This window comes from Corylus avellana, chromosome ca3 (assembly GCF_901000735.1).
Source record: "Corylus avellana chromosome ca3, CavTom2PMs-1.0".
NCBI lineage: Eukaryota > Viridiplantae > Streptophyta > Magnoliopsida > Fagales > Betulaceae > Corylus > Corylus avellana.
Window position 1 is genome coordinate 6,278,622 of NC_081543.1, and position 25,368 is coordinate 6,303,989.

The window sequence follows — 25,368 nt, forward strand, 5'->3', positions numbered from 1 at the left end:
ATTCTAAGAGTTATTTTTTTGAAGAATTCAAAAAAAAAAAAAAAATTATGCAATTCACAACAGCTGTCTACCTATCAAAACCTTCGTACTCCCCACAGGCTCAGGACCAGCTGTGTGAAAAATTTATATGAAATTCACAACTAAGAGGGAAAAACTAATGACATTGTATGGTCCGCTAAAAAAACCATAAAACAAAAGGAAAGAAATATTTAATGCTTGATCAGAGTATTAAAATACAATACATAACAATCTGAATTCTCTAAGCTGGTAAAAGAGACAGAGGTGAAATGAGCAATTATACATTAATGTCAAACAGGCATCTAAAGCTGAAGACTAAGATTGAGGGTGACTGATACAACTCACCCAACCATCACAAGCATAGATTTCAATTGAACAGATTCATCTTACTTATATTGATAAAAGTGATAACTTTCAACATAAGAAGAAATGATGATCAACTAAATCTTTACCTGACGGAGAGTCCGAGCAACAAGTGCCTCTATTACAGGGCCTCTATCATCATTCAAGAGATGTACTTCATCAATAATTAAGAGTTTCACCAGCATTGAAAGTGACATGTCACTGCTCTTCCTCGTAATGACATCCCATTTTTCAGGTGTCGTCACTATCATCTGATTAGCAAGCAATAAGAAAGTAAACCACTAATTTCTCTATGCATGTTTCCATGGAAGCCTAGGCGTGACTAATTTGATAGAAAAGCAACCTGAGTTTCTTCAAGTTCTTTCTTAGAAAGTTGCATGTCTCCAGTAAGTTCTCTCACAGTCATGTTCAATGGAGATAAACGATGGCTAAATGCTGATGTTACCTCCGCAGCTAATGCCTACAAAGGACATGGCCAAAAATAATCTGTTGATAACCATTTTTCATGCCACCTCCCTCCCACCCCTCAAAAAATATGTAAATGAATTATATATAAAATAAAATAAAAGGGCCAAAATAATCTATGGATTGGTTGTACCTTCATAGGAGCAACATAAACTATCTTAAACTCATTTTTATGCAAGTAGCCGTCTTTGAAGTGCTGTCCAATCTGCCATGAAACATATCACTCACTCATATATCTGAATTTCAGAGATTATAACAGGCACTGTCATATCATTTTTTCCATTTAAGTGGATAATAAGGTTAAATTCAAGTTCAAAAGCATTTTACGTATTCACAACCAAAAAGAAACCATGAATATCCTTAGTATCACCGATAAGATAAAACTATCGTTAACAGCCAAAATCTTCATTAAATTCTTGTATGATTAAAAAGACATTCAGCAAGAGAGAGCATATACTTTACATATGCATTTGACATAACAAAAGGGATGTCGGTGTATCAAGGAAAAATTAAAAAATTAAAAAGGATGTCTATACAACATCGGATGGAATAATCTCTCCAGCTCACGACATAATAAAAGGGATGTCGGTGTATCAAGGAACAAATAAAAAATGAAAAAGGATGTCTATACAACATTGGATGGAATAATCTCTCCAGCTCACGACATTTATATAACCTCTCCCACATGGGAAAGTTGACTACACAATTTGACTAAGGGATTCACATTTTTATTAAACCAAATTGTCTGACTTCCACCTCAAAGTGCATAAAATAAAAAGTAAATCCAGAATCCCAAAACAGCAGAGGAATTAAGGTACAGCTAACTGATTGCACACCTCATGTAGAATAGAAATCATAGCAATATTTGTTTTGCCAGCTCCTGTCGGAGCACAAACCTGCAAGTACATTAAAAATGCTTCAGAAATATTAAAAGCAACATTTTCACTGCTACGGTGTATCCATAACTAAAAGTTGATCACTCACTAGTATATTCTCATTAGTATAATAAACTGTTTGAAATATCCTGCTCTGAATACGGTTCAGAGATTTGTACCCTTGAAAAGCAGCTTGAGCAAAGTCATCTAACTCCTTTATCTCAATCTGACAACATTTGATAGTTTAACAGAAAAAGAAGTAAGAGAAGGATTAACATGAACAAACAACTCCTAAAAGTATTAATAAAGCAAGCAATACTGACCCAATTGGTAATATAAACCAGCAAAGACAGAAAATATACAGCAAGTTAAATCTATTGTCAGAATCTCTATGCTGCAAAGATATATGCTCATATAATCATTGCAAGGCACAAATTCTCCAAAAGAAAGCACTATCTAAACCCTTGTCCCAAGCTAACATCAAAGACTAACAAGGGGAAATTTGCATAAGGTAGAGCAAGTTAGATCGGATAATATTTTTGTGCTCTGGAAAATGGCACCAGATGGTTTCTTAACATTTTGATCAAAAAATGCAGAAATTGCATAACAACTCTTGCTTTGGACCACGCTTCTTAGTAAAGGGCCCCAATCCTTTACCACAGAATCTGCATTTCATAGAGATAATTTAAATGTACTACTCAAAGTAAAAGGGAACCAAATGCTATAGCTTGGTGTTGGTCAAGATTCCGAACTTTTGAGAATCAGCCAACACAGTGATCCTATTTAGATCCAGAAGGGGCTTTCTACAAGGTATGGCCCTGCTCCAAGAAGTTTTAATCCAGAGGTCCAGGTCTGATAAATACATGTGATTCATACTTTCCCATGTATCCTCTAATTAATGCCTCCCTCAACAAGTATTTTGCAAACCATTTCAAAAGGAAATATTATACACGTCTAGTACTAAAGACAAGCATAAACAGAGAAGCTATAAATTAGTACAGCACAGGAACTGATGGGTGTGTTTTATCATAATTATCTGACCTTGTCCACAATGGCAAGCATAAATGTTGACATACCAACAATTATCAATGTCACAAATCAAGGACAAAACTTTTCCCATCACATCTCATTACGTTAACTCAAACACAGATGTGCTTGCAACCACTTCCACTAGAAATCCAGAATCTCGAAATGTCCAAAAGACACAAACACAGAGAACAGCATTAAAAGGTTAATGGGGGAGCCCCAATAGATATTGGTATTAGACGGCATTGTTTAACATCAAACATCATTTTGCAGTATTATTTACAGACACAATAATAGCAACATATCCCAAACAGGTCCTGTTCCAACTCTCAGAAATTTGCTACACAAAACGCTCATTAGCCACATAAGATCATATCCTCTGTTTCACCTTAAGTCACTTTTATTTTCCCCATCATCTTGCTCACTGATCAATTGATGTGTCTCGAAGTTATCAATTTTCAGAATGTAGGGTGAGAGATCAGTCAATAAAATGAGATTCATAATTTTTTACGAGGAATATGAATGTATATAACAACAAAAGAGAGGTACCAATTTTTTTTTTTTTATAAATATGTAATTCATTGAAAAGCGCAAAAGGGCGCAACCCTAGTACACAGGATGTATACAAAGAGAGGTACCAGTTTCTCTCCAGGTTTCATTTGTGCAGTTGGTGTTGGGGGGATAATGACCTCCTCATACCCCTTATAATGCTTCCTGACGGTTCCTTGAGGAAGAGCAGTAACTGCTAGGGACTGGGACCCTGGGCCAGATCCAATCAGATCATCAAACGGACTTTTCCTTTCACTTGCTTGAAGTAAAGAAGAAAAATCTGCAGCAGACAAGTCACTCTCAGTCCCAAATTCTGTTCCTCGTCTATGTCGTTTTTCCTCCTTGCGCCGAAGCTTATCAATTTGCCTTTCAGACTCTGTTTGAACCGTAACCTAAAACAGAAGTAGGAAGAGAAGACTTGATGACAAATTTAACCTTTAATGAATTATAAATGAATAACAAAATTTTCTTTTCATACAAAAACCAGATGGTACCTGAGTACCATAACTTGGCATACGTGATTGAGCATTTGTAGCTGTTTTTTCAGATTTCAGTACCAGAAACCCATGATGGATAGCATCAACAAGTTCCTTCCGATGCTGAGAAAAGGAACGGAAATTTCAAAACCAAAATCAGAAAATTCCAGATTAGAATTCTGCAACATTAGTAACATTACCTTAAAAAAAATTTAAAAAAAAAAAAAAAAACAAAGCAAAAATGAAAGTAAAATTAAATAGGAGAATGGGGAAGAAAAGAAGTTAGTCCTTATCCGATTAAAATTCAACCCAGTTGGTTCAAAAAGCCTCCTTTTAAAAATATAAACTGGCACTGCGATTGGAAAATCTACATGATGCTTGAAGGTTGTTAACCAGATAGTGTAAAAAGTAGTTGCACAGTTCTAACAAAAAGGAACTGAATAATTCCTTTGAAAAGAAAAACATAATATTTCAGCTTTCAAATCCAACTAAGTACCGATTCTGATAAGATCATTATATCAAATATCACTTGTGAAAAGTATTGAAACCAACCTACTCCTCTAAACAATCATTGGCAAGTTTGGAAGACAGTTTTGAAGGCAACTAAATCAATGTAAATACCAGAGATAAATTCATGAAACCATAAGAATGGTTCATATCCTTACCGACATAAGGTCTTGAACAGTCTCGAATGCACTATCCCCAACAAGATCCAATAAATCACCAGCAATCTTCACAAAGATATAAAATAAAAAATAAAAAAAATTTGATAAGTTAAAATAAAAATACTTAAAATTACCAAGAACTTAGTTGTCATGACATGCACGCAAAAGCTACAGTAACAAAACCAAAATAAGAATAATTAGCGATACGTGATACCTCCTCACCAGGCTTGTCTGAATCAAGCACACGACAAATGGTCATTGCCAATTCATCCCTGGAAAGCTGTGAAGAACTTTCCCTAACTATCCGATCACATGCATCTCTTAACCAACTCAAATTAATATTTCCCCCATCAGCAGCAGAAGGATAATGCCGAGTCTCATTATGTTTGTACCAGCCTTCATGGAACGAAGAAGAAGGAGCAGTGCTTTCCTCACCCAATAATTCTCCATCCTCCAAAGAAACATTCACCAGAAACCGAGCTGGTGATTGAAAAACAAGGTCAGCGCCAAATTCTAAATCATTACCACTCCCATTTACATGCCCCTCTGAAACAAGGGGAGGCCCATGATCACTAGGTGTCAACCCAAACAGTTTTTGAGCCAGAGAGGCAACTCTCTGAAGATTTGCATCAGAAACCACGTGACCAAGAAGTTTTTGCAATTCTAACCTGCAAATCAGTATTACTAAAACTTTCAATCACTTACATTTTTTTTTTATATAAGTAATATATTATTCATTAAAAGTGCAGAAGGGTGCAACCCTACTATACATAGAATATAAAAGAGAACTCCTAAATTATAGAAAAAGAAAAACATAATTCCAAAAACTCAGAAAAATTGAAACATGAAAATTATTCCATCCTACTCTCCATATACGCAGGGATTATAGCATCATCTTCTTCATCTCTAGAAATCGATTCTCACGATCTTCAAAGCTCTTTACATTCCGCTCTCTCCAAAGACACCATATTAAATACAAAGGAGCCAGCCTTCATATCTTCAAAGTATTATGGTTTTCCAATTGTCCCCTCCAACTTCCCAACAAATCGCTCACCCTTCAAGGTGAAACCCAAGTAACACCAAACATCTGAAGAAGTGCACTCCATAACTTTGTTGCAATCTCACAATGAAGGAGTAGATGATCTATAGACTCCCCACATTTCTTACACATACAATACCACTCTACCACAATAACAGTCCTCATTCGTAAATTATTCAAAGTTAAGATTTTCTCTAAAATTGCCGTCCACACAAAGAACACCTCTATCAAGGGCACCTTAACTTTCCAAATACTCTTCCAAGGAAAATTGAACCTTACATGATTAGATAATACCTAATAGTAAGACTTCACTTCAAATGATCTCCTTTTAGATGGAATCCAACAAATTGTATCCTTACTCACCTCCATGCCTTACTCTTTGAGAATACAGCAACTCAAAGAACCCATAAACCACTTCCACCTCCCAATCATGCACAGCACAGGTCTAGTAAATATAAGATTCCAATGAATGTATCCACTATGGAGCTATATTTTATCCGACACCCATGCATCCTTACCACAAGCAATAGTGAACAATTCGGGAAATGAGACCTTCACAGATTGCTAAACATCATGCCAAAACAGCACTTTAGATCCATCTCCTACCTCATATCTCACATGATTAGCAAAACCGTCCCACTCCCTCCTTATACATTTCCACACTCCCACATCATAGGGCCCCCGCCCCCACCTCCTTAGAACACCAAGCTCTCCTCATACTATCATATTTAATGTCCAGCACCTTTCTCCACAAAGCCTCTCTCTCCATAGCAAACCTCCCCAACCACTTACCCAAAAGGACTCAGTTAAACTGAATCATATTTTTCACCCCTAAACCCCCTGAAATTATTGAAGTACATACATTCAACTACTTCACCAGATGAAACTTATACTCATCACCAATACCCCCAGTCCTTCTAAAGTTTTTCTAATCCATTAGCCACTCCTATCGGAATAGGAAGGAAAAAAAAAATACAAATAATACATCATACTTTTTATCAAAGTTAACCTACCTCCCTTTCATAAATAAAGCCCCTTCCAACTCACCAACCTATGCCCCATCTTCTCAGTAATGCCACTCCAAATGATGGAAGCCTTATAGTAAGCACCCAAGGGAAGACCCAAATACTTCATCAACAACGAAGCCACACCACACCCAAGAATGCTAGCCAAACCCTCCACATCGCCTAGGAGAACAATTTCTAACTTAGACAAATTTATCTTCAACCCCAACACCACCGCTTCAAAAACATAAGAACTATCTCAAATTTCAAAATTGCTCTACACTAGGCTCACAAAAGATTAACGTATCATCTGCAAACAACAAATGTGACACTACCATCTCCTCATGATTTCTCGATCCCACTGAAAACCCATATATAAGCCCTCTATCCATGGTGGAAAACATCAAGAGGAGGAGCTCTACTCAAGCACCACAGTGTCTGTATGTAAGTCATATATGGTTTTTTGAAGTTCAACTTTTGGGCTCCACTTTCAATAAATGCACTGCCAATTTTCATCTTAGATTATGCAAATCCTTCACTAATATAGCTTATGAATATAACAGTGAAAAAAGGTTGTGGGGCCTTATTTTTTTTGATAAGTAATAATGCATTAAGAGCGCAGAGGGGCGCAACCCAAGTACACAGGAAGTATATAAGAGAGCGACTAAGTAGGGGAGAAAGAAGAAGAGAACATAAAGAAAAAATCAGAAAAATTGATCACTAAAGGAGCAAGCCAGCCTGCTGTCCATTTGAATATAAGTGTACAAAAAGAAGTGAATAAGATCCTCGAGGTTCCCCGACAAATCCTCGAAGCATCTCGCATTCCTTTCCTTCCAAAGACACCATAGGAGAGAAAGGGGAGCCATCTTCCAAACCACGGCACTACTAGTTCTACCTCCTGCCCACCAACTGGCAAACATCTCCATGACGCTTCTAGGCATAACCCAACTCAAGTTAAAGCGAGAGAAAATAACCTCCCACAACTTGCGCGCGACCCCACAATGAAGGAAGAGATGATCCATGGACTCCCCATCCGCCTCACACATACAACAACGATTAATCACAACAATACATATCTTCCGAACATTATCCAGCGTGAGAGATTTCCCAAGGGCGGCCGACCATGCAAAAAACGCCACTCGCGAAGGAGCCTTAGTACGCCAAATCCTTCTCCACGGGAAGTGGTTTGGCTCCTTAAAGGCTAGCCTCCTGTAGAAAGTATGGACCTCAAACTTCCCTTTACTTGAAGGAATCCACCACATTCGGTCCTCCCCTTCCCCCCGAATCGAAGACGAATACAAGAGCGAGAAGAAAGAGGCTAAGGCCACCTCCTCCCAACATGGATACTACGAGTAAAAGTAACGTTCCAGTGCACCATCCCATTTACACACTCCCAGATATCCACAATAGAAGCATCCTTGTTGCGGGCAATATTAAAAAGACCCGGAAAAGCATCTTTGAGAGGCGTCTCGCCGCACCAACAATCCTCCCAAAATTTGACCTTCCCCCCCAAACCAGGGAGTAATCTGAAGTGGCACCGAAACAACCTCCAAACCCCGCAAATGTGTTTCCATAACCCCATCCCATGCGTTCCACGAGGGACATTTGAACGCCAACCACCCCAAACCACCCCATACTTAGCCACCAAGATACTTCTCCACCAAGCTTCTTCCTCATTTGCAAATCTCCATAACCATTTCCCCAAGAGGGCTTGATTGAAAAGGTGCAAGCTCCGAATCCCTAGACCTCCCTCAGCAATCAGAGAACAAACCTCGTGCCAACTGACCAAATGGAACTTAGGCTCATCCTTAAAACCTCCCCATAAAAAATCCCGTTGAATCTTCTCAATGCGATTCACCACGGAAATAGGGATGGGGAACAGAGACAGAAGATAGGTGGGAAGATTGGATAAGGTGCTCTTGATGAGGGTGAGCCTCACCCCCTTGGACAAATAAGAACGCTTCCAAGAGGCCAACCTTCTAGCAATTTTCTCCACCATGTCATCCCAAATAGCCAACTGCTTGAAGGAAGCCCCTAGCGGAAGACCCAGATACTTCAAGGGGAGAGAACTAGTACCACAACCCAAAACGCCAGCCAACTCATCCGTCTCAACCGAATCTCCGACTGGGACCAAAACAGACTTGGCCCAATTAACTTTTAGCCCTGAAACCGCCTCGAAGCCAATACTGAGAGCTTTAGTAAATTTAGCTTTAATAAATCTAACTTTTAGCCCAGAAACAGACTTGTGGGGCCTTATGGTGTGGGAGTGTGGAAATGTATTACGAAAGGGTGGGAAGGTTTTTCTAAATTTGTAAAGTATGAGGTCGGAGATGTTGTGGCATGATTTATGGTGTGAGGAGCAGCCTTTGAAGTTTTCTTATCCATAATTATTCAATATTGCATGTTCTAATAATGTGAGGGTGGCGAATCATATGCAACTCCGGAATGGAAATATTCATTGGAATATTCTTTACAAGACATGTGCATGATTGGAAGGTGGAAGTGGTCTCTGCTTTCTTTGAGTTATTGTATTCTCAAAAAGTAAGGTAGGGAGATGAGGATAAAATTTGTTGGATTGCTTCTAATAGGAAATTGTTTGAAGTGAAGTCTTAATATCATGTGTTATCTACTCCAGTAAGTTCCCATTTTCCTTAGAAGAGTATTTGGAAAGTTAAGGTTCCCTCAAGAGTAACGTACTTAGTGTGGACGGCAGCTTTAGGAGAAATTTTAACTTTGGATAATTTACAAAAGTGGGGAATCTATTAGTCACCTCCTTCTTCATTTTGAGTTACAAGAGAATTATGAAGTTCGCTTTTCCAGTTGTTTGGTGTTACATTGGTTATGCCTTGAAGGGTGAGAGAGTTGCTTGTGAGTTATGGAGGACAAGTAGGACACCATACTGCTTTGGTAGTGTGGAGGTTGGCTCCTTCATGTTTAATGCGGTGTTATTTGGAGAGAGTAAAAGATGTTGTTCCAATCCTTTTACACATGGAAAGTAGCGTTCAATGGGTTGCCCTTTTTTAATTTCACTGAGTTTTTTAAGTTTTGTTCTTCTTTTTTTATACATTAGGAGTTCTCTTGTATACTTCTTTGTGCACTATGGTTACACCCTCTCCGCTTTTAATGAATTTCAATTACTTACTTACAAGAGAGAGAGAGAGAGAGAGAGAGAGAGAGATGCAACGTGCCAAATGGTCAAGTCCAGCTGTGATTTTATTTTGCATCTTAACAAAAAGAACGTAAAACATTGGGAAATCAAATACTCACTTCTTCTCGGCAATATTTCTATCAAAATTGTCCTCCTCCCCTGGCCTCCCAAAAAGACGATAAACAGTGAGTGCCACCACGCGAAACTCTTCCGAGGGCACTTCTCCATCGATCAACTCCACAACTGCCGCAATAAATTGCTTGTATGCTTGTCGAACTTCAACCGAAGCTGCACCTCAAAATCCCAATAACACCGAAACATTATAACAAACAAATTCCATGAAATAGGTGTGTGTGCATGTGTAGAGTGCATAGTTAAAATACAGTAAGCAATTACAACATTAGAGTACCTTCTTCCCACCGGGGTACAATCTTCCGCGCAAGCTCCGACTCATCAAGTGAGCTCGCAGAACTAAATAATACAGTTCAAAAATTTATATCATTATTTCCATAGTATTGAACAGAAAGTAAAGCAATTTGGAAACAAGAAATGCTTTCAATGAACCTAGCACAAGCATCATAAAACCTATAAAGGATTACGTCTCCATCTGGCTGATAAGAAACCAAAGGAAAATTAAAAAAAAAAAAACTGAACGCTATTCCTTGAATTTCCGAAGAAAAACACGGTAACCCCACTTCATGTGAGAACTTTGTTTTCCAGATTCTTAGAACTTTCAATAATTAATAGAACAGACAATTGTATTGACACCACGCTGTTTGTACTTTATACTAATCATTGAAATTTTAAAATTCAGATTCTGATTTCCCATAGTTCCCTATGATTTCTCAGCAACCAAACATAAAATATAAGATAAATGAACCGGGATAAATGGTTACTTGCGGGGCCTATTATGATTTTGGAGGATGATTTTGCGTTGGAGATAGGCCTGGTCGACGTCGAAGGGGTCTCTAAGAGAGCTGGTCAAGCGAGGAAGCTGAAGCAGCATTCTTGCCAATTTTGTGTGAAGCTTTTTCTGAAACCCCAAAAATGTTTCCCGTCGGAGAAAATCGAGTGTGAAGGTTACTCTGAAATCCTAGAAACGTTTCTTCTCAGAGAATTGTGGCGGGTGCAGAGTGCCAAGCTACAGACCGGAGCGAGAGCTTGGAGAAGAAGTTTATGGTCTGATTCTGATACTCTTTTCTTCCATAGGCTAAAAAAATCACATTATAAGCTTTAGACGACATGACGTTTCAAATGCATTCCATTGATGCACTGGATTGGGCTGGGCAGGAGAGAGGAATGAAATTTTCATGTGTTGAGTGTAAAACGAACTGCCGTGGAAGCATATCCGGTATGTTATGAAGGTTATGATCCATATAGTAGTGGATCAAACCATTGAGGCCTAGGAAGGAATAGGCTTCGGCACAGGCCCAGGGGAATCGGCCATGCCAGATTTTAGGCCGGAGGATTGTATTGCGAGAGTGAGACATGTTATTCATTCATCTCTTTTTTTTTCTTTTTTTCTTTTTTTTTCAAATTTATCATTGAATTTATAGAAAAAGATAGATGGATTTTCTTGTGAGAATAATGCACAAACTATCTTTGTGTGAACATTTTGGACTCCTTCACTACGTTTATTATTGTTTTTCTCTCTTTGCGGCAATGATATGATTTTGGGACAAAGATCATTTTCATTTTAAATGAAATTGATATTATTTATTTCATGCTCATAATTTAAAGTTTATACATTTCAAGTCAACATGATTCTCCATTATGTAGGCTCTGCTTCGTTCACGGAATAAACCCTTGTAATGGAATAGTCATTCTTTTGTTTAGTAGGGACTTATTCATACGAATAGTTATTTCCATATAAATAACTATTATCTTAAGAAGAGGGAATACATATTCCTCTAAAAACTATTCCTTAAGGAATAGACACCATTTTTCTTCAAAAAAACTCATTTTTATTTTTATTTTTATTTTTATTTTTCAACCTCTTTACATAGTAGAAGACTAAGTAACCGCACTCATAAGAGGAATAACTATTCCCCAAATTTAGGGGTGGCAAAATGGGTACCTGACACGACCAGATTATGACCCGCGGGTACCCGTTACACGATTAGCCTATACACAGACACGACCCGTTTAGCTAAACGGGTAATCGGGTCTGACACGATTATGATACGAAAATAGTCAGGTAACCCGACACAACCCGTTTTACCCGTTTAAAATAACTGGGTCTAATCAGGTAGACATAACCCGACACGACCCGTTAAAACTCTAAACTATAAATTAAAAAAAAAAAAAAAAAAATCAAAATCAAAATCAAAATTGTAATAATAATACATCAATACACTGTCAATGCAAAAAAATGAGTTCCAAGATATTAAAGGCTTTAATAAATGATAAGAAAAAAAAAATGAAAAGTGATTGTAAATGTACTCCAAAAGAAATTACTAAACTCATGATTTCACCTAAACTTAAAACAAGTACGCATATTGACTAAGTTCATTTATTAAAATAATTTTTAGTATAAAGAAATTGCTCAAATTACATTCCACTAAAAAAAAATTATGTATATTTCAACACAAAATATGATATATGTAATCTATTGAAATTAAATATCTCATAACATAGATGAATTTTGCAAATCATTTGAAAAAAAAAAAAATTAAGGGCAAAAAAAATGTTTTTAAATTAAAATCATTTAATTAAATATTTAAATATAAAAAAAGCACTACCTAAATTTGTTGTCTTAGGCCTCAAAATCTATTAAGTTGGACCTACTTGAGGGGTTGGCTTAAACGCTTGGTTACTAATAAGCCACTTGGCCCTTATCGATACCTCATAAAGCATAAAGTCTAAGTAAAGACAAAACTAAAATTTCTATTTCAAAATTATCAAAATATGAATGAGATTGAGAAGTAAAATGTGTGAACATTTTCATCACAGCAATAAAAAGAAAGATAATTAAAAAAAAAGCTAACAAAAACAAAATAATAATAATAATAAAAACAAAACAAAACTCAAAACTACATCAACATTAAATTCATAATTCATTACAAAAATACTTGTCCACTTGAAGTCTTGAAGGATCTATGATCCATCCCATGTAATCAAATATATGAATTATGAAACACTACAAATATGCTCATTTTTTTACTTTTTTTCTTTAAAAAAAAAAAAAAAAAACCGGGTATGATGGGTACCCATCAGACCCGGATAGTAACCAGGTCTAACGGGTACCTGCTAGACCCAAACAGTAACCGGGTCTAACGGGAACCTGCCAGACCTGAACAGTAACCGTGTCTGGCAAGTCGACCCGCCAGACACGAATTAATCGGGTCTAATCGGGTCTTAAACGGGTAGATCCGATTAAGACCCGAACTCGATAAGGTCAAACCCAATACCTGTTTTTTCGTGTCGGGTTCATGGGTCGTGTCAAAATTGCCAGCCCTACCCATATAAATAATTATTCCCTTACAAAGAGGAATACATATTTCTCTAAAAAATGTGAATGATAAATATTCCTTAAGAAATAGACACCATTTTCCAAAATAACTTATTTGTAATTTTATTTTATTCTTCGACCCTTTGACTAGCGGAAGACTAAGTAACCACAATCAAAAGCGTCTTTGTCTGCTGGCCAAAAAATAAAACATGCCCACATGCTTAAAAAAATAAATTTATGCAAAGTCTTTGAGAGAAATTCTCTCACTTGATAATAATTCAATTGAATCTTAGTTTTACATTACAAACTAGCATATTTATAGAAGAGAAATAGAAAGTAAACCTAATCATAGTAGCAATAATAAACCTAATCCTAATAAGGAAAGGAAAATAATAAAAATAAATAAGATCCTATTAAAATAAAATAAAATCATAATATCAAATAGAAAATAGAAAATTAAACATAATTGATAATCAGCTCAAATCAAGACAAATCTTTCAATCTATTCGAGAAACCCTAAACCTTGTGAAACCCTAAGCCCCCCTCCAGAGCGCCGCCGCCTCAGGGGAGGAGGGATGCTCGTTGCCTGCATCCCTCCTCCCTTCCTTGCTTCTCGATTTTTGTTTTAGGTTTGTTTCTGTCTTTGGTGTTTTCTATTATGTTGTGCTTATGTTCTCTCTCGGTGGGTACTGCTTTTGGGGGTTTTCACTCAAACTCTCCTCCTCCCTGTTTGTTTGTGTGTGCCGCTGATCTCTTCCGCGCTCGCTGTCGGGTCTTTTCACGCGCCCTTCCCGCACCAAGCTTTTTGTGCCACCTTCCGCGGCGGTTTTCAGCCAGCTCGCGATCGGCCTCCTCCGGCTACCGTGACCCGCTTTGAGTGTTTTTCGCATTTATTTTCCTGTTTTGTTGCTTTTCTGTTTTGTATTTCCTTTGAGTTTCCCTGTATTTGGTTTTATTTGCTGTAATTTCTTTTCCTGCATTAGTTTTATCGTTCCCTTTATTTCCCTGTATGGTTTTATTTATGCTTGTAATAAGGCTTTCTCCTTCTGCTTTGTTGCGTCCGGTTGCTGCCCGATATTACTGGTCCAAACCTTTGGGTTGTGGATGTGAAATTTATCCTGGCTTTCGAGTCGAGGAGGATGAGTATCGGCTTGTGGGTTTTGCTCTCAAGGCCGAGGAATAAGTATCGGCTTAGGAGTTTTGCTCTCAAGGCCGAGGAATAAGCGCTAACAATGCATTAGATGGTGTCTGTTTGATGCAGATCTGAGTTTTCAACCTGAAATTTAGTCATAGGTTTTGTTGATTTGGTCTGTTGTTGATGACTGTATCTTTAGCTTCGGCTATGATTTACTTCAGAGCTTTTTGCTCTGTTTGTAAGAGCTTTAGGCTCGTAACTTTTATCAATAAATGAGTATGATATGTTTTTTTTTTTTAAAAAAAGACAAATCTTTCATTTTATACTTTCATTGTCTGAGAACATATAAATTTTTTTTTTATTTTTTTTTTAGAAGGAGAACATATAAAATTATGATCAAGCGCCGTTGCTTCAATATTATTTTTGACATTTTTCTTATTTTTTATTTTATCGAAAATATAGGCAAATATCATCCTACATTAAACACCCCCACTTGGAAAAAACTCACCCTCAAGTTTTATTTGGAACATGGCACATGCAGCTCCTCTAAATAATGGTACTTGGAGAAATTTACATAGCTAACAACAAGATACGATTTTTCATTTTCGTCTACTTCCACAAAAATTCCTCTAACAATTTATTCTTTAATGTTATCTTCAACTTCAATGTTTTCTTCAAAGGAACCATCAATTTTCATGGCAATCGTGATGAGTTGCACCTATAGTGGAGGAGGTGATTGTTTCTCTGACAGCAATTCCACTTTAACAACAAAATTAACAACATCCACATCATTTTCACCATAATTAATATTATCATCATAGATGAAGTGCCTATTTGGAGATTCATGAATACGGTTACGAACAGGTTGGATGCGACTTACATCGTTGTCAATGAACCTTTCAACATAAGGAAATTGAATAGGTTTCACTTGGATCTCATCGTCATCATGGGCATCATTGTCCCTTTGATTTCGAATGGAACCCGTATGCATGCATTCCAATGTCTCCCACAACTGGCGCATCTCATGATGCACCATATGCACCGTCTGCTGGAGCTCTTGGAATTTAGCTCTCCAAGGAGCCTCCAATCACTTGATGTATCACTAGTAGTTGGATCTCAAAACAACATCTCTCTCATGAACGGCGTCGTTATAGAAGTTGTTGTTGTAGTACAATTTGGCCATTAAATCCAGTAATGCCAACTTGGATACCTCATGAATTTGACTATCGAAAGAGCCCCTCCCCTACAAGCAGCATTCCCCCTCATGTACATCACCTGCCGTTGTAGAAAAAAATTAAGAAATCATGAGAATCTTCAGATGACTGACACCAAGGTCATCCATTGAAGAGCTTGAAGTAGCTGCGTATGTGCTTAAAACTGTGAACACCAAAGAGCAAATGAAGCTTGAGGAAATCTCAAAGCAAGAGGCTCTTCAACCAAGATGTCCCTAAGGAGGTCTTCTCTATGCTACAACAAGTGAAGAGAACCATGGTCTTGTTCCTAAGCCATGAGCAAAGGTGGGGGAGGTAGGCTCTCCACCTGGTTGAGCTTGATAAAATGTGAAAAACGCTATGCCAACTCAACTTGTTTATTATAATTTATGCGGAATTAATACTATGAAGCAATAAACAATTCAATCACCCAAAATATATAAAGCAATAAAGAGGCAGATACAGATATTTTGGTTACGAAGAGGAAACCTTTTAGAAACCGATCTAAAAGTAAAACATCTACGAGGCAGCCAAACCTAGGAAATCACTGTCAAAAGATTATTCAGAGATTACAGACACTATGAACACTTACAACACTTTGCAAGACCTTGGCTCTGTAAGATCGATAGGCCTACAACTCGTCTCCTTGCTCACAATCTCCTTCAACGTGATTCTCCTTTACCGGACCCTTTCGATAGATTTATCAACTGTAAATTTATCAAAAGAATAACTAAAACTCTAAGAAATTCAATTTAACGCTCACCATATATGATCTCTCTTAGCACAGTCTTTGACGAACTCTCTGGGGGCGAAAATTCATGCCTCTTGTATATATATATATATATATCAAACCCTAGACCTAGGCCCACTAAAAACAGGTTTTTGGGCATAATAGGTACGGGGTGTCTGGAGAAGTTAATTGGTTGTCCAGACAGGGTCTTGCGAAGCAAAAATATGCTTACTGGAAAGCCTGTTCGGACAGCCTAGTACCGTGTCCGGACATGGCCTACAGTAGGGAGAAAACAACATTTTGGAAATGCTGTCCAGCCTTGGTCAAAAGCTCCGATCGATGGACGTTTGTAGTCCGACTGAGCTGCAATTTTGCAAGAACGTTCATGACACATAAATCTACATTATGAACGGTGGAGATTTGATTCTGAGCATTCCATACCAGTTTTTGAACTCGTGGACAGTAACCTCTGCATTTTGAAACTAAATTAAGTCAACACAAAAACTAACAAAATGTTTAGGGTGTGTTTGTTAAAGTTTTTTTTTTTACGTGGAAAAAAAAAAGAATATTTGGTATAAAAAAGTGAAGAAAAAAAAAAACAGCATGAAAAAAAAAAGGTGTTATTTTATAGTGATTTGTTTTTATTTAAATAATAATAAAAAATGTATGATGTAATATAAAAAGTGAAAAATAAAAAATAAAAAATAAAATGAATAGTATTAAGTTGAGGAGAATGAGTTTAACTAATGGTGCGCACCTTTGATGAGAAGGGCAGTGAGAGAGGAAAATTGTTGTGGTGTTATAATAAATAATATTTTAAAAAATAGACAATTAAATAAATAGTTTGTTGAAAATTATATTAAAAAAAAAAAAACCTTTTTGAGGAGCTAAAATAGTAAAATGTATAGAAGTTGTGTGTTAATGCCAACTTTGATACCTCATGAATTTGACTCTCGAAAGAGCCCCTCCCCTACAAGCAGCATTTTTGGAGAAGTTCATCACCATTGTGCCGATTAGCCATGATCAAGATAAAGCTTGCTCTAATACCAACGTAGCGAATGACTAAGTAACCACAATCAGAATTGTCTTCGTCTTTTGACCAAAAGATAAAACAAGTCTGCGGACCTAAAAAAAATAAAACTCCGTAGATGTTTGAGAAAAATTCTCTGACTTGACAACAATTCAATTGAGTCTTAGTTTTACATTACAAACTATCCTATTTGTAGAAAATACATAATTGTAAACGAAGTAAATATAATCCTAGTAGCAATAGTAACCTTAATACTAATAAGGAAAAGAAAATAATTAAAATAAATAAGATCTTGTTTTGATGCATTTAACAATTTTTTAATATAACATAAAATTGAAAGTAATTTAGAAAGTTTTGTATTTTAAATTATTTATTCAATTTTTTTTAGATGAGAATTTCACCAGACCCTCTAAACTTTTATCACTTTTGTAATATATTCCAAAGCTAAAAAACTCTCAAATTAGTATGTTGAACTTCTAATTTTTTGCAATGTCATCAATTCATTAGGTTTTACTTATCAAAAAAAATAAAAAATTAGGTTTCTCTGCTACATCATGTCAAAATTCTCAAAATATCCCTATTTTTTATTAAAAAAATTGCAAATAATTTTTTTTTTTTTTCCAAAAACAAAATGGAAGGTATTTTAATAATTTTAACACCCCTGAAAAAATATAATAAAGTTATGATATTACAAAAAATTGAAAGTTTGATACATTATATTGAGAGTTTTTTTAACTTTAGGGAGTACTGCCGAAGTGATTGAAGTTTAGGTTAAGGGAAGTTTTTCTATTTTTGATTTAAAAATTAATAAATAAATAAAACTTGAACAAATAAAACATCTCTGCGTCTGCATTCTCCCCCTCATGCACATCACCTGCCGTTGTAGAAAAAATTAAGAAATCATGAGAATCTACATATGACTGACACCAAGGTCATCCATTGAAGAGCTTGAAGCAGCTGCGTCTGTGCTCAAAACTGTGAACACCAAAGAGCAGATGAAGCTTGAGGAAATCTCAAAGCAAGAGGCTCTTCAGCCAAGATGTCCCCAAGGAACTCTTCTCTGTGCTACAGCAAGTGAAGAGAACCATGGTCTTGTTCCTGAGCCATGAACAAAGGTGGGGGAGGCAGGCTCTCCACCTGGTTGAGCTTGATAAAATGTTTAGGGTGTGTTTGTTAAACTTTGTTTTTACGTGAAAAAAAAATATATATATATATATATTTGGTATAAAAAAATGAAAAAATATTAAAAAAATGTTATTTTATAGTGATTTGTTTTTATTTAAATAATAATAAAAATTGAATAATGTGATATAAAAAGTGAAAAGAAAAAATTATAATTTTTTTTTTGAATAAAATGAATAGAATTGAGATGAGGAGAATGAGTTTAACTAATGGTGCCAACTGCCATGCACCTTCTATGAGAAGGACAGTGAGACAGGAAAATTGTTGTGGTGTTATAATAAATAATATTTTTAAAAATAGACAATTAAATAAATAGTTTGTTGAAATTTATATTAAAATAGAAAAAAAAAATATATATATATATATATATACATTTTGAGGAGCTAAAATAGCAAAATGTATAGAAGCTCTTCCCTCCCTTCCGATCTATTCACTTTCATTTTTTTTAAAAAAATTAATATCAAAATACTTTCACTTTTTATACCATATTAGTCTTATATTGTATTATTTACTTTTTATTATTATTTAAATAAAAATATTATTATAAACAAAACTTTTTTCATTTTTTTTTTCTTCACAAAAACAAAAACAATACCAAAAAAGGAAAAAGAAAAAAGGGGAGAGCTAGGGTTAACAAACAGCCCTTATCTTTCTTCTTTCATCCAAACACACTCCTGTCTAATTTCAAGAATTTTCTATTTGTTTACTTTTACTGTGAAGTGGGAAGTCACTGTGAACCACAATTTCACGGAGACAGGCTCTTGGCTCGCACGTGGCCCCACCCCCCACATTTAAACTGTTTTCTGTTTTTTAATCTCGATAAACGGTAAAGAAGGTGGGAAAAATAAACAGTCTAGAGAAGGAAAGAAAAGAAAGAAAGAAACAAAAGAGCACTCACAAGTCACAAGCCGACACCAAACACATAGCAGGCGCCCCTGTCATCCCACCCTCCATGCGTCTATATCACACTTTTTTTTACATGTTTGTACTATTTTTTGTCTAGATATTCTCTCCTCTCCCACTTCTTGCCAACACACCCACACCCATCTCCCCTCTCTCTCTCTCTCACTCTCTCTCACTCACAGACTACTGCATTAGCAGACTTCTTCTCTAAACGGAGCAAGCACCATTGAGGCATCTTCTAACAAAACATGGCTCTTTTAGCTTTTCTAGTGCTCTTCTTGGCCATGACTGGCCATTCAAGTAAGCTTGCAGCATCTCCCTTTCCTTTTCTTTTCTTTTCTTTCTTTCGTTTAATATTTCTTTCCTACTGTTATTGTTTTTATTAAGTATTATATTCCTCATAGTTTATGTAGATTGCATATTACTAGTCACCAGCTACAGATTTTATTTCTATATCAACTTTTCTCCTTTCATTTTGTAAACAAAAATGGTTTTGATGGGGGGCTTTTTTTATTTTTATTTTTTTTTGTTTTTAAATAAATAAACCCTCTTCTTCTCTCTAAATCTACCCTCCCATTTTCAGTATAGATTTTTTTCTGAACCCAGATGAGCTCCATTTCTTTTAGTTGTTTGATTTTTTTTTACTCTCTCTGTGGCTGATCTACTTTTGGGTTTCTTTGGATTGTGTTGATTAGGTGCCACATGGTGTGTTTGCAAGGAGGGATTGAGTGACGCAGTCCTACAGAAGTCACTGGACTATGCATGTGGAGCTGGGGCTGACTGCAACCCTATCCATCAAAATGGACCTTGTTACAACCCCAACAGTGTTAGGGCTCATTGCTCCTATGCAGTCAACAGCTATTTCCAGAAGAAGGGTCAAGCTCAAGGCTCCTGTGATTTTGCTGGCACCGCAACTGTTTCTGCATCTGACCCTAGTAAGTAGCCCTCAATTACAATTTAAAAGGAAAAAAAAAAAAAAAAAGATTTTTGAAAATCCCTGTTCTTATTTTCTTTCTGTTGATGATTTACAGGTGTTACTGGTTGTGCTTTCCCTTCCAGTGCCAGGTAAACGTGTCTTTCCTTGTCTTCTGATTATTTTTCATGAACTCAACTTAAGAGTAGTATTTTGTTTTTAATTTCATCCCAATACTTTTTCTTTCTTGTTTGGATGTGGTGGTGGGTCCTTTACTTTGTGAAAGATCACCATGAGATGCGACGTTATTTAAATTTTTTTTAATGTTAACATCATATTAACTTTAAAATTTTGACTTTAAAATGGAAAGGATGAAGTTACAACGGATTAATTTTAAATCCCTACTATGAAATTAAAATAAAAAAATAAGAGCTTTATCTTTTGTCAAACATCATATGTATACCGTCAAATGCTTTAATTTTAAATCTTGACTATGAAAGACACCGACATCTTGCCGTCCTAGGTTGAAGCCAAATTTAGTAGCATAGTTTAAATTGCAGTGGGTGGAATGGGCCTTTTTTTTTTTCTTTTTCTTTTTGTTTGTTTACATGTTCATGCAAAAGAGAGCTAATGAATTTCGAACCGGTGACCTTTATTTGTCATGGCTGATTTCAATTGCTAGAGGTTAGGTTACATTTGGAAATTTGTGGAAGCCGTTTTAAATACGTGCTTTTGTTGGTCTGGCAGAGAAGTTGCCTTAGATAGAAAGTGAATCAGGCCGAATATAATTGATTTTCAAATAAAGTTAGGCTAGCTAATCAGCGGGAACCAACAAAAAAAAAAAAAAAAAAATTCAGGATCAATAGAAAAATGATCTCATCAAAAGCTGAGCTAATAAATTTTTTTTTTTTTTTTTTTTTTAAGCTTTGCTGCCTTATCGAGATTCCTTGGTGGAATAAGCATCTCTTTTTTAAATATTTTGAAAAGGATAGCTTTTGATAAGAATTCAAAGTTTCCATCATTTCTTTATTTATTTATTTTATTTTATTTTTTCTCTCTTTTAGACGCTCTATCTATACCCTTCTTAAATGGGGTTTTTAGTATGTAATCCAGTCCCCTCCTTTTCCTTTACTCCTCTGGTCCAGTGTAAATCCTTTTTGTTTTTGTTTATTTTTTGTTTTGGTTTTTTTGACTTTTGAATAATACTCTATTATGTGCATGATGATGTTCCTGACTGGATGCTCATTTATTGGTGGTAGTACTGTAGATATTTCTTTTCACTCTCTCAAAAAGACGCCACTATGATTGGGATCCAATGCCTTTCACTTTAATCTCACGAGAACCCAACAGTGTAAAGAGTAACATCTTTGACAAAGACAACATATATATTATTCTTACAAAAAAAAAAAACATATATATTATAATATTATTGTCTTTTATTAACCCAACTGCGTCAATACCTTTTTGGCCTCTTGGTAAAAGCTACGATGCCATGACATTAGGGGCCTCCCGAGTCAAAAGTTGTGGCCATCAAAGGTTCACTGTAAACTCTTAAAAACAGTGCTACTGCCTCTATATGATAGCAGGGCAATTATTTTGTGTGATTAGTGCTTCTTCATAGGCTTGGGATGGGCAAATTTATTTTTTTTGAGATTTGAGCCAACTTTTTGAAGTTTGACATGTCTCGTGGACTGTGCATGTTTTGTCCCACCACACCATAATTGATGGGGGACTCCTTGTACACTTGTACTCATTCTCCTTCACTTAAAATTCGACCAACTCAACCAACCCTTTTTGGAGAAAATGAATTTCAATATGGACTCAAATGCATTCCAAGTGTGTATTTGGAGGACATTGTTAAGATACTTGAGTTACCTTGAGGCTTTCCAGGAGAAGATTATGATCTATTACCTATTTAGGCTATTTTCCCTAAGCTCTTCCTTTGAAGATTGGTGATTATCATTAGATATTTTGCAGATTCAATAAGATTGGTAAATTATTACTTCATTGTAATAGATTCAGATAGTGATCTTTAACTGCAAGAAAAATAATGTTGCTAAAATCAATCATGCTAACTTGTAGTACAGTTCTCTTTAAATGGGGTCCATCACAAGTTGGGTATTTATTGATCTTTGAAAATAATGTCATTGTGGAGGAAATATGCTAATAGGGTTAATTGTATGCTTCTTTGGTTAGAGAAACCTTGCTTAAGGTGCAATTTTAGATTCATCTACCACCTCTTAAACAGATCCAGCCCCTTAAATGGGATCACTTAACCTTACCAAATATTTGGTGCATATTTGAAACAACAAGAGGTAAAAGTCACTTAAAACACATCATGTTAGTCAATGTGATAAATGGGTGTGAAGAGTATGATGACTTTTACACTAATAAGATAACCCCCAAGTTACGTATTCTCAAACTTCTAGTAAAACATGATGTCTATAATTGTGTTTTAGTTGAGTTCAAACCATAGACTAACTAGTTTCATGAAAAAAGAACCTCTTATTTGATGTTTCATGGATTTACCAACAAAAGTACCTAGTTATGTGATATAACTATGTTCATCACAATCTTTCTTATTAAGACCAGGTGAACAGGTGGTTTTTGGTTGATTGAATACAAGTTCCATATTCTTATAGAAATTAACTAGAATGTGCCTTAATCCCCTTCAAAGCCAATTAGATTGTGAAAGGTCCAATTAGTTAATCTTCCAACATCCAGTAATATGACAAGCTTAAAGTAGTTCATATTTCAAACTTGCCATGTCGATTTTGTTCAGTATTTTGGGCTAATGAGCATTGAATACTTATTTGGCTTCTGTCTTTGACATTCCTCAATGTCTTTCAATTCAACCTATGTTTTTGTTGAAGTTCTGAACATGTGCTGGCTTCTGGATTTCTGGCTCTTGAGATTGACTTGGTGAATCTTGCTTTGTTTTCTTAACGCAGCACCTCCGGCACCAGCACAACTCCGGTGACAACGACGCCATCCACCACCACACCCTCAACCACAACCCCATCAACCACCACCACACCTACAACTGTTACACCTACAACCACAAGTCCGTACACAGCAACACCTTCCAATGGAGTGCTGGGAGGGATTGGCAGTGGTGTAGGGCCTACAGGAGCTGGTATCAACACAGATGAGAGTCATGGTGGGCTTAGGCTGGTAGACACTACCTTCTTCTCTTTCTTTATGACCCTGTTGTTTACAGCCTTGATGCTTTGGTGGGGTTGAAGAGAAGAAAAAGTAGTGGCTGTGATGGTGGTGGGGTAGGGTGGTCAGAGATGATGCTGGATTTCAATATCCAGAGCTGGTTATCCATGTGATTCTCCTGTTGTTTTGTAGGTGTTCGTCTAAAGACAATCTTGCTAGGTTTTGTTTTTTTCTTCTCCCTCCTACTTCGTATAAAAGGTGGGCTTTTGATTCCTTTTGGTGGTATTGTGGTGTTGCTGATGGGACTATGGCAATCTCTCTCTCTCTCTCTCTCGACCTTTTTTTTTTTCTGCTCTTTTTGTACATCTAGATCTAAAAGGTACCTATTTTATTAATTTAATGAGAATTGGGCACCTCATGTTCCCAATTAGTGGAGAACTCTCTTGAACTACCAAAATGGTTGGATTGGGTTTAGTTCAAAACTTCTTAGAACAACTGAAATATAAAATTATTCACCAGTCAAAGTAGATGCCAGAATGTGAAATGAGTTGAAGCACTAAACCATATACGCTAACTAATCTCAAACATGTATTGCTTTTAGCAAATCTAGTCTTAGAATTGCTTCTTGTTTCTCACTCTCTCAATTGTGGAGACAAAATAATGTGAATGTTTATCTGGTTTCTTATGTAATGAATTATGAGACACAGGCTGTGAGGCATGTGAGGCTTTTGTCACTTGTTTTGTCTTGAAATTGGTGGGGATAAAGTGTCAGATCTGTATTCCATTCTATTCAAATTAGCGCACACATTCTGACACTTCTGCTACTTGAATTTTTTTTTTTTCTCTAATTATAAATCATTTGAGGGGAATAAATTCCATTATAACATCAATCTCAAAGCAAATGGGAACTTCATAAATTCCAAGCCCATGGACTACCAATTGGCGTGATATACCCCAAAGGTAGATAGCATGGCGGAACTAGGTAAGGCTTTGGGGGCATCAATCCCTCAAAATTTTAAAATTGCCCCTAAAATCGCGTTTTTATTCTATTTTAAATGTGTTTTTATTTTATTTTAAATGTAATTTACCCTCCAAATTAATTTTTTACCCCTAAAAGTTTTTATTTTTTTTATTTTTGGTGTACCCTGCACTTAAATGTCTAATTATGTCCCTGTATAGAGGGTATTACGATCTCAAGTATCTCATATTGGTGAAGTGTAACCTTAACTGTGTCGGTGTGTATATAAATTATTGGACACCTTATCTTTCTAAGCCAGTTTTTAAGGATAGTTTTACTTTAGATTTGTATCATTTGATACGCATCACGAATTCAAGTCACAAAGGGGTGAGCTATATGTTGGATAAAAATGTTTTGGTATTATGTATGAGCGTAATGTTAAGTCATTGGATACTAATGAGTGAGTGAGCCACCAAAAAAGAAGTGGTTACCATCAATTCAGTGCCGGTATAATGGGTCAGCCTAAATGTTTTGAGTCATCTCAAGTGTCTCATATTGATTAAGTGAAATCTTAACCATGTGTAATAAGCTTTTAGGCACCCTCTCTTATTGTTTAAGTTTTAGCAGTTCCAACCAACTTTCTTAGAAATAATATCGAGATAAGTAGTTATCCCTTAATACTTATCTTATCGTATTTATCTCATAAAATGTTCTTAATATATTTTGTATTATTGCATTAAGAGTTGTTAACTTAAAATGGGTACTTATGCTCAAGCATGAAAGGGGATTTTCAAACAAGGAAAAGGGTTGCTATTGCCGCCATCGTATTTTATGTACAAGTCAAATACCAAAAAATATTTTTCATCATAAACATTTGAAAAATTATTGGTATCAATATTTTTTTCTATCTCATCTTATAAATCAATTATTAAATTTGTGAACTTATGTGGACCCCACGTAAGTTAATGGTAGACCCTATAAATCTAATAGTTGATTTATTAAATTTATAAGAAAACATATATAAAAAAATATGGACAAATTATTGACACTAATCATTTCTCTAAA

At 35.9% G+C, this 25,368-nt stretch overlaps 2 protein-coding genes across 6 annotated transcripts in view; one reads left to right on the forward strand and one right to left on the reverse strand.

Annotated features, from left to right (window-relative positions):
* Positions 1-10,797, reverse strand: part of LOC132173542 (DExH-box ATP-dependent RNA helicase DExH14) — a 38,666-nt gene extending 27,869 nt beyond the window's left edge. For 2 of the 5 annotated variants that reach the window (XM_059585058.1, XM_059585056.1), the window contains exons 1-12: positions 10,525-10,797; positions 10,038-10,099; positions 9,748-9,916; positions 4,652-5,105; positions 4,438-4,503; positions 3,791-3,895; positions 3,386-3,688; positions 1,831-1,947; positions 1,683-1,742; positions 980-1,051; positions 725-841; positions 471-632 (exon numbers count right to left, since the gene is read on the reverse strand). In XM_059585058.1, the coding sequence (XP_059441041.1) occupies positions 471-632; positions 725-841; positions 980-1,051; positions 1,683-1,742; positions 1,831-1,947; positions 3,386-3,688; positions 3,791-3,895; positions 4,438-4,503; positions 4,652-5,105; positions 9,748-9,916; positions 10,038-10,099; positions 10,525-10,634 (1,797 nt within the window). In that variant the 5' untranslated portion in view covers positions 10,635-10,797. Of the gene's footprint in view, positions 1-470; positions 633-724; positions 842-979; positions 1,052-1,682; positions 1,743-1,830; positions 1,948-3,385; positions 3,689-3,790; positions 3,896-4,437; positions 4,504-4,651; positions 5,106-9,747; positions 9,923-10,037; positions 10,100-10,524 lie in introns of those variants that run through there. The other 3 variants (XM_059585057.1, XM_059585055.1, XM_059585059.1) reach the window with 2 other exon arrangements.
* Positions 10,798-19,386: 8,589 nt separating this feature from the next.
* LOC132175235 (PLASMODESMATA CALLOSE-BINDING PROTEIN 3-like) lies at positions 19,387-23,618 on the forward strand. The gene is made up of 4 exons (XM_059587105.1): positions 19,387-19,570; positions 19,966-20,205; positions 20,302-20,335; positions 23,135-23,618. Exons 1-4 carry the CDS (start codon positions 19,519-19,521, stop codon positions 23,424-23,426), a joined length of 618 nt encoding a protein of 205 aa, XP_059443088.1. The 5' UTR covers positions 19,387-19,518; the 3' UTR covers positions 23,427-23,618.
* Positions 23,619-25,368: the final 1,750 nt, after the last annotated feature.

What these genes read in the sequence shown, in the direction of transcription:
- LOC132175235 (XM_059587105.1), top strand. Translation starts at nt 19,519, where the DNA reads ATGGCTCTTTTAGCTTTTCTAGTGCTCTTCTTGGCCATGACTGGCCAT. An exon ending in GGCCATGACTGGCCATTCAA is followed by an intron (nt 19,571 to 19,965) that starts GTAAGCTTGCAG and finishes TGTGTTGATTAG; the next exon opens with GTGCCACATGGTGTGTTTGC. An exon ending in GCTTTCCCTTCCAGTGCCAG is followed by an intron (nt 20,336 to 23,134) that starts GTAAACGTGTCT and finishes TTCTTAACGCAG; the next exon opens with CACCTCCGGCACCAGCACAA.